The sequence below is a fragment of the Leucopleurus acutus genome (genome assembly GCF_964270905.1).
Source record: "Leucopleurus acutus genome assembly, chromosome: 2".
Lineage (NCBI taxonomy): Eukaryota > Metazoa > Chordata > Mammalia > Artiodactyla > Delphinidae > Leucopleurus > Leucopleurus acutus.
Genome location: NC_139143.1, coordinates 40072977 through 40087403, shown reverse-complemented (window position 1 = coordinate 40087403; position 14427 = coordinate 40072977). Strand labels below are relative to the sequence as shown.

The following is a 14427-nucleotide window of genomic DNA, read 5'->3' as shown; positions in this document are numbered from 1 at the left end:
TTCATCTTTCTCCTCAACTCCAAGGCCTGGACAGGTTAAGATATAACTGGCTAGGAGGCAGGGAAGGTGAGTTTTGAGCACAGGTAAAAGGTGGGGTGGGGTTGAGCATCCTAGGCTGGGGGAGTAACCTTGGCCCTGTGTGCTTGTGTGTGCGCCAGGCTTGCTCAGGCCTCCTGCTGCGTGGCAGCTGGTAAATTGTCAGTCTTGCCCAAGAGACTGTGAGTCTGTGCCACTGAGGGCAGGACTTGTGTTGTCAGAAAACATTTCTTAACTTGAACATATAAACGGTGTTCCTACGTCAAGGAAGATTAATGGTGGGGGTAGGGCATGAGGATTGGGTGGGGCACAAACAGGAAAGAGATGAGCCTTGTTGGGACTCTTCCCAACAAGGCCTTGGATGAGGGACTGGGATGGGCGGGGGCAGGGGTGAGCAAGCAGAACTGAATGAAAGGTCTGAAAACCCAGGATATAATTTTTTGACCTTTAAAAAAAGCTATAGCTCCCTACACACACACACACCACTAAGAGCCTGAAGCCACCGCGGCCTCCTGTCATGATTACAGGTGATGACGGCAGAGGGAAGGTGTCATGCCTTCACACCCCTCTCTGGCTTGCTGGCTGCTCCCAGACTGTCAGCCCCTGAGCCTGACAGAGCCGCTGAGTGGTTTCTGCGTCTCTCTCCAGCCCTTGCTGGGCCATCTGAGAATGGCAGCCCCAGGAGCCCATAATGTGGGGTAGGGGGTGTTGTATTTACTCTGCAGAGGATGGGCCACCATGGCAGGTGTGTCTGCTGAGCACAGCAAGTCCCCAAACACACTGAATGTCTTCCTCCCCAGAGAGGGTTTACGGAGCTGCCAGCCCCCAGCGGAGCCCTTGCTTCGGCTCCCTCAGAGGCCAACCGTCCAGGAAGGGCTGGACAAGGCCTTGGGAAGACAAGCAGAGCTCAGGAGGGACTATTCACACCCTTTCCTCATAGAAACAGGAGCACGGGGACCAACAGGAGCTGAGCTGGGGGTCAGGAGGCCAGAATACTCCCCCCTAACTTGCCAGGTAAGCTTGAGCGAGACCCTTTACTCCTCTCATCTCCTGGGGACGTTTTAATGAAATAACCCTTTACTCTCCAGTACCTGAGTTTGCCCTCTGTGAGTGAATGTAAAATAACCAACTAACTTCTTCTCTACCTGGCTACTCAGTCTGCCCCACTAAGGCTTCCTTCCCCCCACAGACACTGATTCAGCCACCTACTGAGTGCCAGCCAGGCATGTGTTGTTAGGTACTGAAATACAATGAGCGAGGCAGATGGAGAGAACCACACCCTGCTCTCACAGAGTATGCAACTCATCTCGATGAGGACTTGTCCCAGTGGAACTACAGTGGCCACACAGCAAGTGGTATGTGAGAACCAAGTTTGGATTATTTGACGATAGTAACAGTCCCCATTTACTGAGTGCCTACTATGTGCCAGGCTCTTAATGTATCTCATCCCTAAGCCTCATTACAACCTTTAGAGGAAGTATTAAGAAGCCTGTTTTGCAGAAGAGGAAATGGAGGCTCAGAAAGGTTAGGTAACTACTCCAAGATGACACAGTTCCAAGTACCTGAACTTTCTGTCTGGGGAGACCGCTCTTACCCTTCATTCGACTCGCGTACCTCCATAAAGCAGGGGGAGAGAGATGTGTCTCTGAAAAGGTGATCGTTAAAAACATCTGGGGTAAAATAAGTCATGGGAATGTAATATACAGCATAGGGAATATAGTCAATAACAGTGTAATAACTTTGTATGGTGACAGACAATAACTAGACTTATCCTGGTGATTATTTTGTAATGTATAAAAATATGAAATCACTATGTTGTACAACTGAAACTAATATTGTAAGTCAATCATACTTCAATAAAAAAATGAAACAAAAAATCTGGGATAGAGGGGCTTTTTTTCAACAGACCTTTCCCTCTGGTGCCCCCAAGAGAATCACTGCCTGGGACACTGCATTCTAGCTGGGTGGGTGTGCAGCAGAGCTCTTGGTTCCACTGGGCTAGAAAAAAGGGCTAAGAAGTAGCTCTTGCTCTGCTGTAATCTCGGCCCCTGCTCTCCCAGGGGTGGGAAGCAGAGAATTGGAAGCCTGTGGACTCTGAGAGCAGGCTGCATGGTGAGAGCTGCAAGGTCTGGCCCTCAGGTTCTGCACCAACCTCACCAACTGCACTGCAAAGCTTTCTCTGCTACACAAGGCAAAAGATAGTTTCTGCACAGAAGAGCTGACAGTGCTCCACCAAGCCATCCAGAGCGACAGAGACCCTGTCCCCGTGTGCCCTATGCTAGCCTTGGGGCTCCCCCAGCCCTCCTGCTTTGCCCATCAGGGCTAGGCTGGAGCCGATACTTGATAACTGCCTGCTTATTGACTGACCATCTTCTCTGCTGCATTAGCTGAAACTGGGCCACCCAGTGCCCAATATAGCAGCTGTGAGAGGACCCTGCTGAGGAATTGGGGAGGAGCGACCACTGTGCAGGGGATTAACACAATCCCCAGTGCCAGGCCACTAGTGGGTTCCAGCGATGAGGGTGGGAAATGAGGCTGTGGAGGCACAGAGCATCCAGGGAGAGTGACCACCTGACTGAGGATGGGTAGAGAATTGGGGGGCCTTAGCTATCACAGAAGCTACTGTGTCTCATTCTGAATAAAGCCTGGCAAGAAGGATGAACCCCCAACTCTGCTGTCTCCTTCTGGAAGCTTTAGGGAGCCCAAAGCCACATGTCCTTATTGCTGTGGTTTCAGCCTAAGAAAGCCAAAAGCCTGCTGAGAAGTGAGGTGGGAACAGTAGATGGGGCAGCTGGAGGCACCCAGGAAACTTGCTGGATATTTGAAGGACTCCTTCTTTGGTGCTGCATGAGGCAAAAGGGGGCCCATCTGTTGGACCACATGAAGGGACAGAAGCTGGGGAACGAGCAAGAGAGAGACCACTAGTGGACCTGCCATTATATCACTACCACTTGAGTACCTACTAGGATCTGAATCTTCTCCCCATCCCTCCCTTCCCCACCCTTCCCTATCTCCAGAATTGGCACCCCACCCACCCTGTGGCGTCAGCCTTAATCCTGGGGAGTCATACTTGATCCTTCTCCCACTCTGTACATCCAGTCCATCACCAGTTGGTTCTAACTCTAACATGGAATAAAACCTATTTGGTTGTGATATATTATCCTTTTTATGTGTCACTGGATTTGATTTGCTAATATTTGGTTAAGGACTTGACATTTTAAAAATGTAATCTGGATAATGTCATTCCCTGCTTAAAGCACTCAAAGGCTTCAATGTGTACCTAGAATCCTATCCAAACTCTTGACCATGAACCACATGGCCTATAAGGCCCTACCTTAGTCCTTGAGCCCTGTGAGGGCTGGACTGACACAGGGTTTAGAGAAGCCAACAAGGGCCAGGCACAGTCACTTCCAGGATGGCTTCCTTCCTCAAATACTTCTCAAGTTGTAATTGTAGCTACCTCCTTGTTGATCGGTGTCTTGGCTCTCTCCCAGATAGTCTCTAAATTTCATGAGGGCAGGGACCAGGACCGACTTCTTGGCCATGATAAGATACCTAATGTCTGGCATGGAGTCTGGTGCTTCTGAATTAGTGAAGGAGTGAACTTGCTGCCTCCTCCATGCCTGGGCCTGTGCATCTGAACACTCAAATTTATCACCACGAACTTCAGGTGGGCCCTTAACGCTGCCTCCAACTATACTAGACTTTCTGAGTCTAGCCTTTCTCCTACTTCCTAAAGAATTATTTCACACTTGCTACTCTCTCCATCACCTCCTCCCTCTCAGCTGATGACCTCGCTTCCCACTTCACTAAGAAAACCGAAACACTCTGAAGAGAACGTCACCTACCAGCACCCACATACCCTGCCTTTCTGCCTCTTGGATGATCTCCAGGCTCCTCTAAAGCCAATCCCTCTGTGTTTGCCCTAAGTCCCAGCCCTGCTTGCCTAAACAAGGACATCAATCCAGAAATTCTATCCTTTGCCCTATCATTAGTTTTGCACTCTCTACTAGATGGTCTTAGTCAGTACACAGACATACTAATGTCCCTTCTTCGCAAACAACAAAGCAAAATGCCTTGTTTCCACTTCTCCTGACAGCTCTTGCCCCATGCCTTTACGCTCTGCAACAAAATACCTCAAAAAAGTAATCTACGCCAGCTGTTTTCAATTCCATTCCTCTTCTCTCCTGAGCCCTCTCCAACTAGACTTTCTGCTCCTACCACTATTAACATTGCTCTTGCTAAATCCAATGGTAATTCTCAGTCCTCATCTCACTTGATCCATTGGCAGCCCTTGACAGCCAATCTCTTGCTCTTCCTTCATATACTCTCTACTTGGCTTCTAGGACACCACACCTGGGGCTCTGGGTTTCTTCCTATATCTGTAGCTCTCCTTAAGTCCCTTTTGCTGGTGCTTCATCATCTCCCCAAACTCTCAATGCTCAGTCCTTGGTCCTCTCCTCTGCTTTCTTAAACTTTTAAAAAAAATTTTATAAAATTTTGAAAGGTTACTTTCCATTTACAGTTATTACAAAATATTGGCTATATTCCCCATGTTGTACAATACACCTTTAAGCCTATGTTACACCCACTCCCCCACTCCTATATTGCCCCCACCCCTCCCACCCCCCGCACTGGTAACCACTGGTTTGTTCTCTATATCTGTGAGTCTGCTTCTTTTTTGTTACATTCACTAGTTTGTTGTGTTTTTTAGATTCTACATATAAGTGATATCATACGGTATTTGTATTTCTCTGACTTATTTCACTCAGCATAACGCCCTCCAAATCCATCTATGTTGCTGCAAATGGCAAAATTTTGTTTTTTTTATGGCTGAGTAGTATTCCATTGTATATATATACCACATCTTCTTTATTCATTCATCTGTTGATGGACACTTAGGTTGTTTCCATATCTTGGCAATTGTAAATAATGCTGCTATGAACATTGGGGCGCATGTATCTTTTCGAATTAGTGTGTTCATTTTCTTCAGATATATACTCAACAGTGGAATTGCAGGATCATATGGTAGTTCTATTTTTAGTTTTTGAGAAACCTCCACACTGTTTTCCACGGTGGCTACATCAATTTACCTTCCCACCAACAGTGTAGGAGGGTTCCCTTTTCTTCACATCCTTTCTAACATTTGTTATGTGTGTTCTTTCTGTTGACAGCCATTCTGACAGGGTGAGTTGATATCTCATTGTGGTTTTGATTTGTATTTCCCTGATGATTATCTTTTTATGTGTCTTTTGGCCATCTGCATTTCCTCTTTGGAAAAATGTCTATTCAGTTATTCTGCCCACTTTCTAATCAGGGTTTTTTTTTTATGTTGACTTGTGTGAGCTGTTTACATACGTTGGCTCTTAATCTCTTATTGGTCATATCATTTGCAAATATTTTCTTCCATTCAGTAGGTTGTCTTTTTGTTTTGTTGATGGTTTCCTTTGCTATGCAAAAGATTTTAAGTTTAATTAGGTCCCACTGGTTTATTTTTGTTTTCATTTCCATTACTGTAGGAGATGGATCCAAAAAAGTATTGCTGCAATTTATGTCAAAGAGTGTTCTGCCTATGTTTTTCTTCTAGGAGTTTTATAATATCCGGTCTTACATTTACATTTTTAATCCATTTTGACTTTATTTTTGTATATGGTGTTAGAGAATGTTGTAATTTCATTCTTTTACGTGTAGCTGTCCAGTTTTCCCAGCACCACTTATTGAAGAGACTGTCTTTTCTCCATTGTATATTCTTGCCTACTTTGTCATAGATTAATTGACCATAAGTGCATGGGTTTATTTCTGGGCTCTCTATCCTGTTCCATTGATCTATGTGACTGTTTTTGTGCCAGTACCATACTCTTTTGATTACTGTAGCTTTGTAGTACAGACTGAAGTCAAGGAGTGTGATTCCTCCAGCTCTGTTCTTCTTTCTCAAGATTGTTTTGGCTATTCTGGGTCTTTTGTGTTTCCATACAAATTTTAAAATTATTTGGGGGCTTCCTGGTGGCACAGTGGTTGAGAGTCCACCTGCCGATGCAGGGAACACGGGTTCGTGCCCCGGTCCGGGAAGATCCCACACGCCGTGGAGCGGCTGGGCCCATGAGCCATGGCCACTAAGTCTGCGTGTCCGGAGCCTGGCTCCGCAATTGGAGAGGCCACAACAGTGAGAGGCCCGCGTACAGCAAAAAAAAAAAAAAAAAAAATTATTTGACCTAGTTCTGTGAAAAGTGCCATCATTATTTTGACAGGGATTGCACTGAATCTGCAGATTGCCTTGGGTAGTATGGTCATTTAAACAATATTGATTCTTCCAATCCAAGAACATGGTATATCCTTCCATCTGCATGTGTCATCTTCAATTTCTTTCATCAGTGTCTTACAGTTTTCAGAGTACAGATCTTTTGCCTTTTAGGTAGGTTTATCCCCAGGTATTGTATTCTTTTGGATGCGATGGTAAATGGGATTGTTTCCTTAATTTCTCTTTCTGATACTTCACTGTTAGTGTATAGAAATGCAACAGATTTCTGTATATTACTTTTGTATCTTGTAACTTTACCAAATTCATTGATGAGCTCTAGTAGTTTTCTGGTGGTGTCTTCAGGATTTTCTATGTATAGTATCATATCATCTTTATCCTCTTCTTTATTTCTACTTTCTCTCCTGGGGATCTCATCCAGCCTCACGTATTTAAACACCATCTACATGCCAATGGCTGTCACATTTACATCCCCAGCCCAGACCTTCCTCCTGAACTCCATCCTTGTATATCCATCCAACTGCCTGCTCAACATTCCACCGAGGCATTTAATAGATACACCAAACTCAACGTGTCTAAATCTGAACTCCTTTTATTGCTCCCAAAACTTGTATCACCTGCAGCCTTTCCCACCTCAGATAATGCACACTCTATATTTCCAGTTGCTTAGAACTAAAAGTTTGGTCATACTTGACTCTTCTTTCTCTCACACCCCATATCCAATCCATAAGAAAAATTTTTTTTCTTCCAAATACATCCAGAATTTAAAAATCGTGACACATTCATTCAATGGAATTCTAACAGCAATGAGAAAAAACAAAACAAAAAAAAACAAGCAAAACCTACTATTTTGCTCAATAGTATGGATGAATCTCAGACATAATTTTAAGTTTCAGAAGCCAGACAGAAAAGAGTATATACTACTCAATTACCTTTATAAAAGTTCAAGAACAGGCAAAATCAATCTATAGGTAGCCTGGGCAGCTGGTAGCCTCCTTGGGGCTTGAGTTAAGAAGGAGGCTGAGGCTGAAGGGGTGATTCATGCAGCTCAAAGAGCCAGGTATCCTCCTTCCTCTCTGTTCTGTGACCATCCTGCCAAATGAGGCCAACCAGAAAGTACCATACTCCAAGCCCTCTACTCTAGGGACTGCTCTCCTCACTAAGACACAAAGAAACAGGATGCCCAGGCCTAAGAGGAATAGAGACTAGGTAATATGGACTAGACTTGGGGCCCAGACAGTCCTGCCCTACCTAGCCCAGAAGGGCAAATGGGCAGAGAAATGCCAGGTGCACCTCTGGGGTTTTGCAATTTTGGTGAAACTGGGCAGGAGGAGCAGGGAGAGTTGGAGGAAAGGGAGTTGGGAAATATTTAACCTTATAAGAAAATCCTTACAGACAGAAGCTGTGCTATCTACTAGGAGGCAAAACCCAAAGTTCTAGGCTTGGCTCTGATCCTACAAACAATGTGAATTGTGGGTATCACTGTAGTGTTATTTGTAAAAATTAAAAATCAGTAATAATCTAGTCAAAATTATAAAAATGAGTCATACAAAATATAAAAGTCATATAAAATATGATAATCATTTATTCAAAAAAACGTTTATAGCATGCCTACTCTGTGCCAGGCATGGGGGTTACACAGGTATGTGAGCAGATGTGGTCCTGGCCCTTTTGGTGCTTACCAAGCCCAGAAAAACTACCTGGGCCAGGAGAGATGGGGAAGGAAAAATAGATCCACCTGGAGTAACTAACAGAGGAAATGAAACTGGTCTAGCGGGGGAGGGGGTCAGAGAAGGCCTCCCTAAGAAGGGGCTGTTTTAGCTAAGACCTAAAAGATGAATAAAAAGACAATCCAATATTATACCATTATAAAAATCCTTAGAAAATATTCTTTATTGACATGGGGGAAATGCTTATAATGTAACATTAAGTGTATAAAATAGGATATAAAAACCATAGATGCACCCAACTATGCAAAAATAATTATCTAACATCTATCTATCTGTCTATCTATCTATCTATCTATCATCTATCATCTATATATGTTGGAAAATTTTCTGGAACACCAGAAATTTAACAGTAGTGATCTGCAGGTGGCAGAATTACTGGTTATTTTGTCATCTTTATTCTTTTCTATATTTCTCAAATTTTTAACAATAAACATGGATTGATTTTATGCTTGGAAATAAATATCAAACACAACACAGCCTCCAAGGCTCTGCCCCATGACCTCTGGGTAGAGGGGTTCTTCAGAAAGTATCCTGGCCATTCCCTTGCTTCCAAGCAGCACTCCTAAAGGACTCATTCCAATGTCAGCTGGGAGAAGCTTTCACCACTGATACTAATCTGGATTGCCCAGAGCACTCTTTAGCATAATCCACCTGAAGGCTATCCCTAGTTCAAACAAAGAAATTACCTTTTTAATCACAAAGTTGACATCCTTCCATCACTTTCCCCCACTAAGCCCACCACTAATTTGCTGACTTAACCTGTGGAGGCTGAAATTTCTCTGTTCTGTTCCTTGCAGGTAAGCCTTTACATCAAAGGCTGGGGAGCCAGAGTCAGAATTAGGAGGAGAAAAGAGCCTGTGGCTGAGTGACCTTGAACATGCTGGAACTCTAGGCCTCTGTTTCCTCTTGTCCAAATGTGAGGGAGTTGGGCATCAGGGCTTGCTATCACTCCTCTTCTTTCTCAGCTACTCTAGGCCAATGACTAATCCATCCGTACAGGAGCTAGAGATGGCCTACCTCTGCTGAAAGCAGGTGGTACCACCAGAGAGCAACTGTTCTGGGACCCTGAGACCACAGATTGTCACCTGCTGCGGTGCAAGCACAGGAGGCACTTTAGTTGTCCAGAAAAGCCCAGGCTAGCTGGGGGGTCGGGGGAGAGGGCTAAACTGATGCCTAAAAGCAAACATATGTTAATCTACCAGATCTCTTTCCCAGAGCTCTGGTCCAGCAGTCTGGCCTCCCCCACACTCTGCTGTACTTTCCTGGTCAGCAGCCCAGTTGGGAAGGCCTCCAGCTGTGGACAGAGGCAGGGCTGCCAGGGGCTCAACTGCCCACTGGAGTGAAGGTGAGGAGGGAGGGAGAGGCATCAAGCATGGGCTGGAGCAGAGTGCAGAGGCCATGGCAAAAATCAGACGGGAAAAATCACCCCCGCTGACAGCCGTGAGGAAACTGCTCCATAAATCCTATAGCTTCTCGAGGCTGATTCAAAACACATATGGGCTCACCGGTTAAAGGCATCTCTGGTAGACAGACCTGGATTCAAATCCTGTCTTGGCTCCTGATAAGATGTTTGGGAAAATTACTGAACCTTCCTGAGCTTTAGACCTCAGTGTATCTATAGACGTGTCTAGAATGGGGATAACAATAACTTTTACCAGCAAGAAACTATGAGCATTAAATGAGATAAAACTATAAAAATATAGCACTTTGGGCTTCCCTGGTGGCGCAGTGGTTGAGAGTCCGCCTGCCGATGCAGGGGACACGGGTTCGTGCCCCGATCCAGGAGGATCCCACATGCCGCAGAGCGGCTGGGCCCGTGAGCCATGGCCGCTGAGCCTGCGCGTCCGGAGCCTGTGCTCCACAACAGGAGAGGCCACAGCAGTGAGAGGCCCGTGTACCGCAAGGAAAAAAAAAAAAAAAAATATATATATATATATATATATATATATATATATATATATATAGCGCTGTGCCTAGCTCATAAGCACTAGGAGCTAAAAAACTCAACACAATCTTCCTAGGATTTCAACACAGTATTAGCAGGAGTCATGGTCAGGAAGAACTATAGAAAGTTAGAACTGAAAGGAACCTCAGAGACCTCGAATCCAGAATCCATTCCCTTCATTTAACAGACGGTGACAGGGGGTGTGGTGGCGAAGAGGAGGCTCAGGGATTGAATAACCTAACCAAGAAGGTTGCACAGCTAGTTTGTAACAGCAAGGTTCAAACTCAGGTATTTCTGACTCCCAAATACCCATCACCCCTTCACCCCACACCAACCTATCTGGTCACAGACAGACCTTGCTCAGGTCTCCGTCCCACAGAGAGGGCTGTGGTGGTCAGGGAGTGGCACTCCTCCCCATAACAAGCCCCCTGGAGTAGGTATCAAGTTGGCACAGAGTGCTCCCAAGAAAACCCAGGGATTCCCTAGAAGTAGGAGCTGAGGGGAATGGGGTATCCATTACCAAGCATGTGGAGGTGGCAGGCAAATAACCTGTAAAATACATGTAAATAACCACAGGTTATTGATGCGTCAACAATTTAAGCTATTTTTTTTTGTAACTGGATCACACTACACCACGTGAACATTTTTTCCTCTTGGCTTTCTGCCAAGTGGAAGGAAATAAAATTTGTGGTTGACTGACCAAACCATGCCTTGCTTGGTGAGGGGCCCAGCTGACTCCTGTCACTGAATGCCCCATACATGCCTCACCAATGCTTGAGCAGTATTGCTCCCTGGTTCCCAGGCCACATCTACCTCTGACTGGCTTGTCAGGGCAGGGAGCCAGGCACCTGGGGACCTCCAGCAGAAAGGTGTTCTCCCAGACCCAGCAGCCTGCTGACTCCAGCTGCCCAGAGAGCAGCAGCACATGCTGTTCCTCCTGCGGGGGCACCTGGAGTGACCCGTCACCTCAGCCCAGCCTCCAGGATCCCAGCTTTGGAAGCTAGGCCCAGCAGCCTTTCTCTAACTCAGGAGAAAGACTCCTCTCTCAGGCACTACTGGAGTGTGGCTCTGAAGGAGCCACCTGAGCTGATAAGGGCAGCTGTGGTCAGGGCCCTGAGGTAGAATGCTGGGAAGATACAGGCCACAGCACGATGGTTAGAGGTTAGGCCCCTGGAAGGCCTGCCTGAGGCACAACCATGTGAGCTCTGAAAACTCATCCAATTCAATCAACATTTACTGAGTGTCTGCTATGCGCCAGACACTATGCTAGGCATTCTGGAGAATTTGTACAAACGAACAAAATGTGGCCACTGTCCAGGTCGCTGCACTTGAGGCATGACAGTCTAGCAAGGGAGAAAAACATGTATAAATATAACTTAACAGTACTTTGACACCTCCCTGGAAATGTGGTATGTCTTGTGTGCCCATGTGTGTGTGCATGTGTATAAGGGCATATGTGTTGTTATGTAAAAGCATCAGTGTGGGGGGGTGAGGGCGCAGGGCTTGCCTATTCAGACCCACTTTGAGCCATATGTTAACAATGATAATAAAACTACAAAATAAACGTACCACTTATGGCTTGCATATACCGCCAGGTGCATTATACAGTACCACGTGCTTTATATGTAGGAGTTTATTATATTCTTCCAATCACCCTAGGAAGAAGGTACTATCATTAATGTCTCCTTTTATTGACGTGGAAGTTAAAATTGAAGGAGGTTAATAAGTGACTTTCTCAAGGTCATACAGCTAGGAATTCCCAGCAAGGATTTGAACCCAGGCCTGCATTCTTAGCCTCTATGCATACCTCTGCCTTGGCCCTCCAACGATAGCTCCTAAAGACCCCCAGTTCTTCAAGGCTGGAGCAAGGAGCAACAGAAGCTGTCTTCTGGAAGAATGAGCCTGCAATTCTGCCAGCACAGCCATCCCCATCCCCACAGGACAAGGAGGGCACATTCTGTGCGCCCGTGACCTCTGTTACATCACAACCAGGCCTTTGGTTTGCCTTGGCACCCACTCAGTAGACCAGATTTCTTAAGCAGCCTTCCTATATTCACGTATCTGCATGACTTTCCTAATGTGGCAACACTTCGTTATAATCACCAGGCTCAGAGGCCCAGCCCACGCTAATGGGTTGAAATCAGGTTCATTGGTATATAGCTCAGCCACAACCTGGGGCTAATGGCAGCATGAAGGCCCCTCAGCGGCTGAGCTTACAGGGTTTCTGGGCTGCCTTCCCTGTCTTCCCTTCTCTCCTGAGCAGCAGTCTTCACCTCACCTTCCCTGGGAAACTTGGAGGTTGTGAAGGAGGTAAACAGGGCAGGAACACTGCCATCAGGGGGCTGGGACACTGGGGGAATCAGGAAGGAAGGGGAGTAGTGGAATCAAGGCTCTGCTCCCAATCAGCTTCAGGAGGTTCTCTGGATCTGTTTCCCCTTTACCACCTCCTACTTCACCTCCCTTATAGGATCACGATGAAAAGAGGAAAACCATGGTGCATTATAAAATCTTTGAAAACTTAAATGTGTACAAATGTAATGCAAACAGGAGAAACATGGGTGCCTAGGCCTGCCTGGGCAAGTTGTCAGGTGAGGCCAGAGGCTCCATGTCCCAGGTATGGAAGCTACTGCAGGGACAGCAGGTGCTGAAGACGTCTAGAGCTCCGTAGTAGAAAGGGAATCTGCTGGTGAGAAGATTTAACGAGGGGGCAAGCACGCCTCACAAGAATGTCCCAGTGAGGCCAGCACTGGCAGTGTGCCCAGGCATTTGCTGGCACTTGGTGGCCCAGGCACTGCCTGGTGACAAGATTATGGCCTGGCAGGCCCAGGGAAAGAGCCCCAATGTGGACTGGACACTTGCATGACAGGACTGCCACTATTAGGTCACCCACCCTGGTGCTGCCTGGACATAGCATAAGCACCTCTGCTGTGACCGGAAAGACAACATGGTTTTGCAACACAACAGGAATATTAAGAGCCTGCCTCCTCCTGCCTGCAACAGAGATCCCATAAGTGGGAGTTGGGCAGAGGTAGTCAGACTGTCTGGGTTCAACAGGATAGCCCTGGGGCAGGGAGCTGGCTAGCACAAGCGTATCTGCAGAACAAGAAAGAGTATCCTCAGGAAGCTTTCCCAGTTCTGGTTAGAGAAGCAGCACTCCTGTCCGTGGTGTGCCACCCTAAGCCCACCCTAGCAATCTGCTCTGCCCCTTCCACTTCCCTCGAACTGGTGGAGATCAGCTCATTCCCAACCAGGGCTCACTGTCTACCCCGCACCCCCCGCCCCCGCCCCACCCCAGGCCAGGCTGAACAGGCAGCCTCAGGTTCCCTGGCTGGGTCAGGAGAACAGCAGAGCTTCAGCTCTGGGGTCCTGAGCACTGCCAGGTTCACATTCCTCCAGCCAGCCAGCCCCCTCCTGCTTCAACTTGAGTTCAGCCTGATACTGCAGGGCAGAGGAGAGGAAGGCAGAGTGAGGGCTGGGGCACAACGGCCCAGAGAATATCCAGCTTACTTGGGGTCTTATGCTCTACCTTTTATCCTCTCTAGATGGCCCTCAAGCCACCCAGCATGGGGCACAGCAGGTACCCTCAGCTGCTCTGGACTCACCTGAGCGGGATCTTGACACGGAGGTAGCGGTCGACAGCGATTGCCAGCAGGGCCAAGATGGAGCTCTGAGTGAGGATGAGGACAGGGCAGGCGACCATGAGGCAGGTGTGGAAGTAGGTCTGTGGCCCAATGTTGATGAGGATGGCAAGTGGGATGACCAGAGCGCCCACTGCCACATCAGCCACTGCCAGTGACACGATGAAGCAGAAGGTGGCATCCCGCAGTGCCTGGTTCACCTTCACTGCCCAGATCACCAGCACGTTCCCAGGCACGGAGACCAGGGCGATGAGCACCTCGATGCCAATATATGCGGCCTGGAAGGCCGAGATGGAGGGCGGCATGGTGGGCACAGGCTGGGCACATCAGCAGACAGGCACCAAGGGGCAGGAGGCAAGCACCTGTGGTCACGGAAGCCTGGGGTGGGAAGGCCTGCCTGGGAAGGGGAGGGGAACCCAGGCAGCTCTGGAAGTCCAGCTGCCCTTTGGAGATGTGCCCCACTTGGCACATCTAGTGCCTGCCCAAGCTGGTGGGGTACCCTAACCCTTTCTCTGCCGGATCTTTGTCCCCTCCCCTTATCAGTCCCAGCGGATCCATTCGACAACATAAAAGAGCAGCACTCACTCCTCCACCGGCTATTTTATCAGGTGTGAGGCAGTTCCCAGCACACACTCACCCCACAGGGGTCCCCAGTGCCTGGCTCTGCCTACCCGTGCCCACAGAACAGGATGCAGGGAGCTCACCATCCTGTCTGCTGGTGGCCAGGGAGTCCCAGAGGCTGTGCCCAAAGTTCCGGACACCTGGTGCCACTCAGGGCTTGAGGCCGCGCCAGGCAGGGCTGGGCTCTCAGCACCGCGCGTA

General features: G+C 47.7%; 1 protein-coding gene across 1 annotated transcript in view; it reads right to left on the bottom strand.

Moving 5' to 3' along the window:
• The window catches only part of ADORA1 (adenosine A1 receptor), a gene marked incomplete at both ends in the record, with an annotated part of 31734 nt that extends 17824 nt beyond the window's left edge, over positions 1 to 13910 (bottom strand). Inside the window, one exon of the mRNA XM_082833427.1 lies at positions 13570 to 13910. Within this exon, the coding sequence (XP_082689553.1) occupies positions 13570 to 13910 (341 nt within the window). The remainder of the gene's footprint in view (positions 1 to 13569) is intronic.
• Between the last annotated feature and the right edge of the window lie 517 nt (positions 13911 to 14427).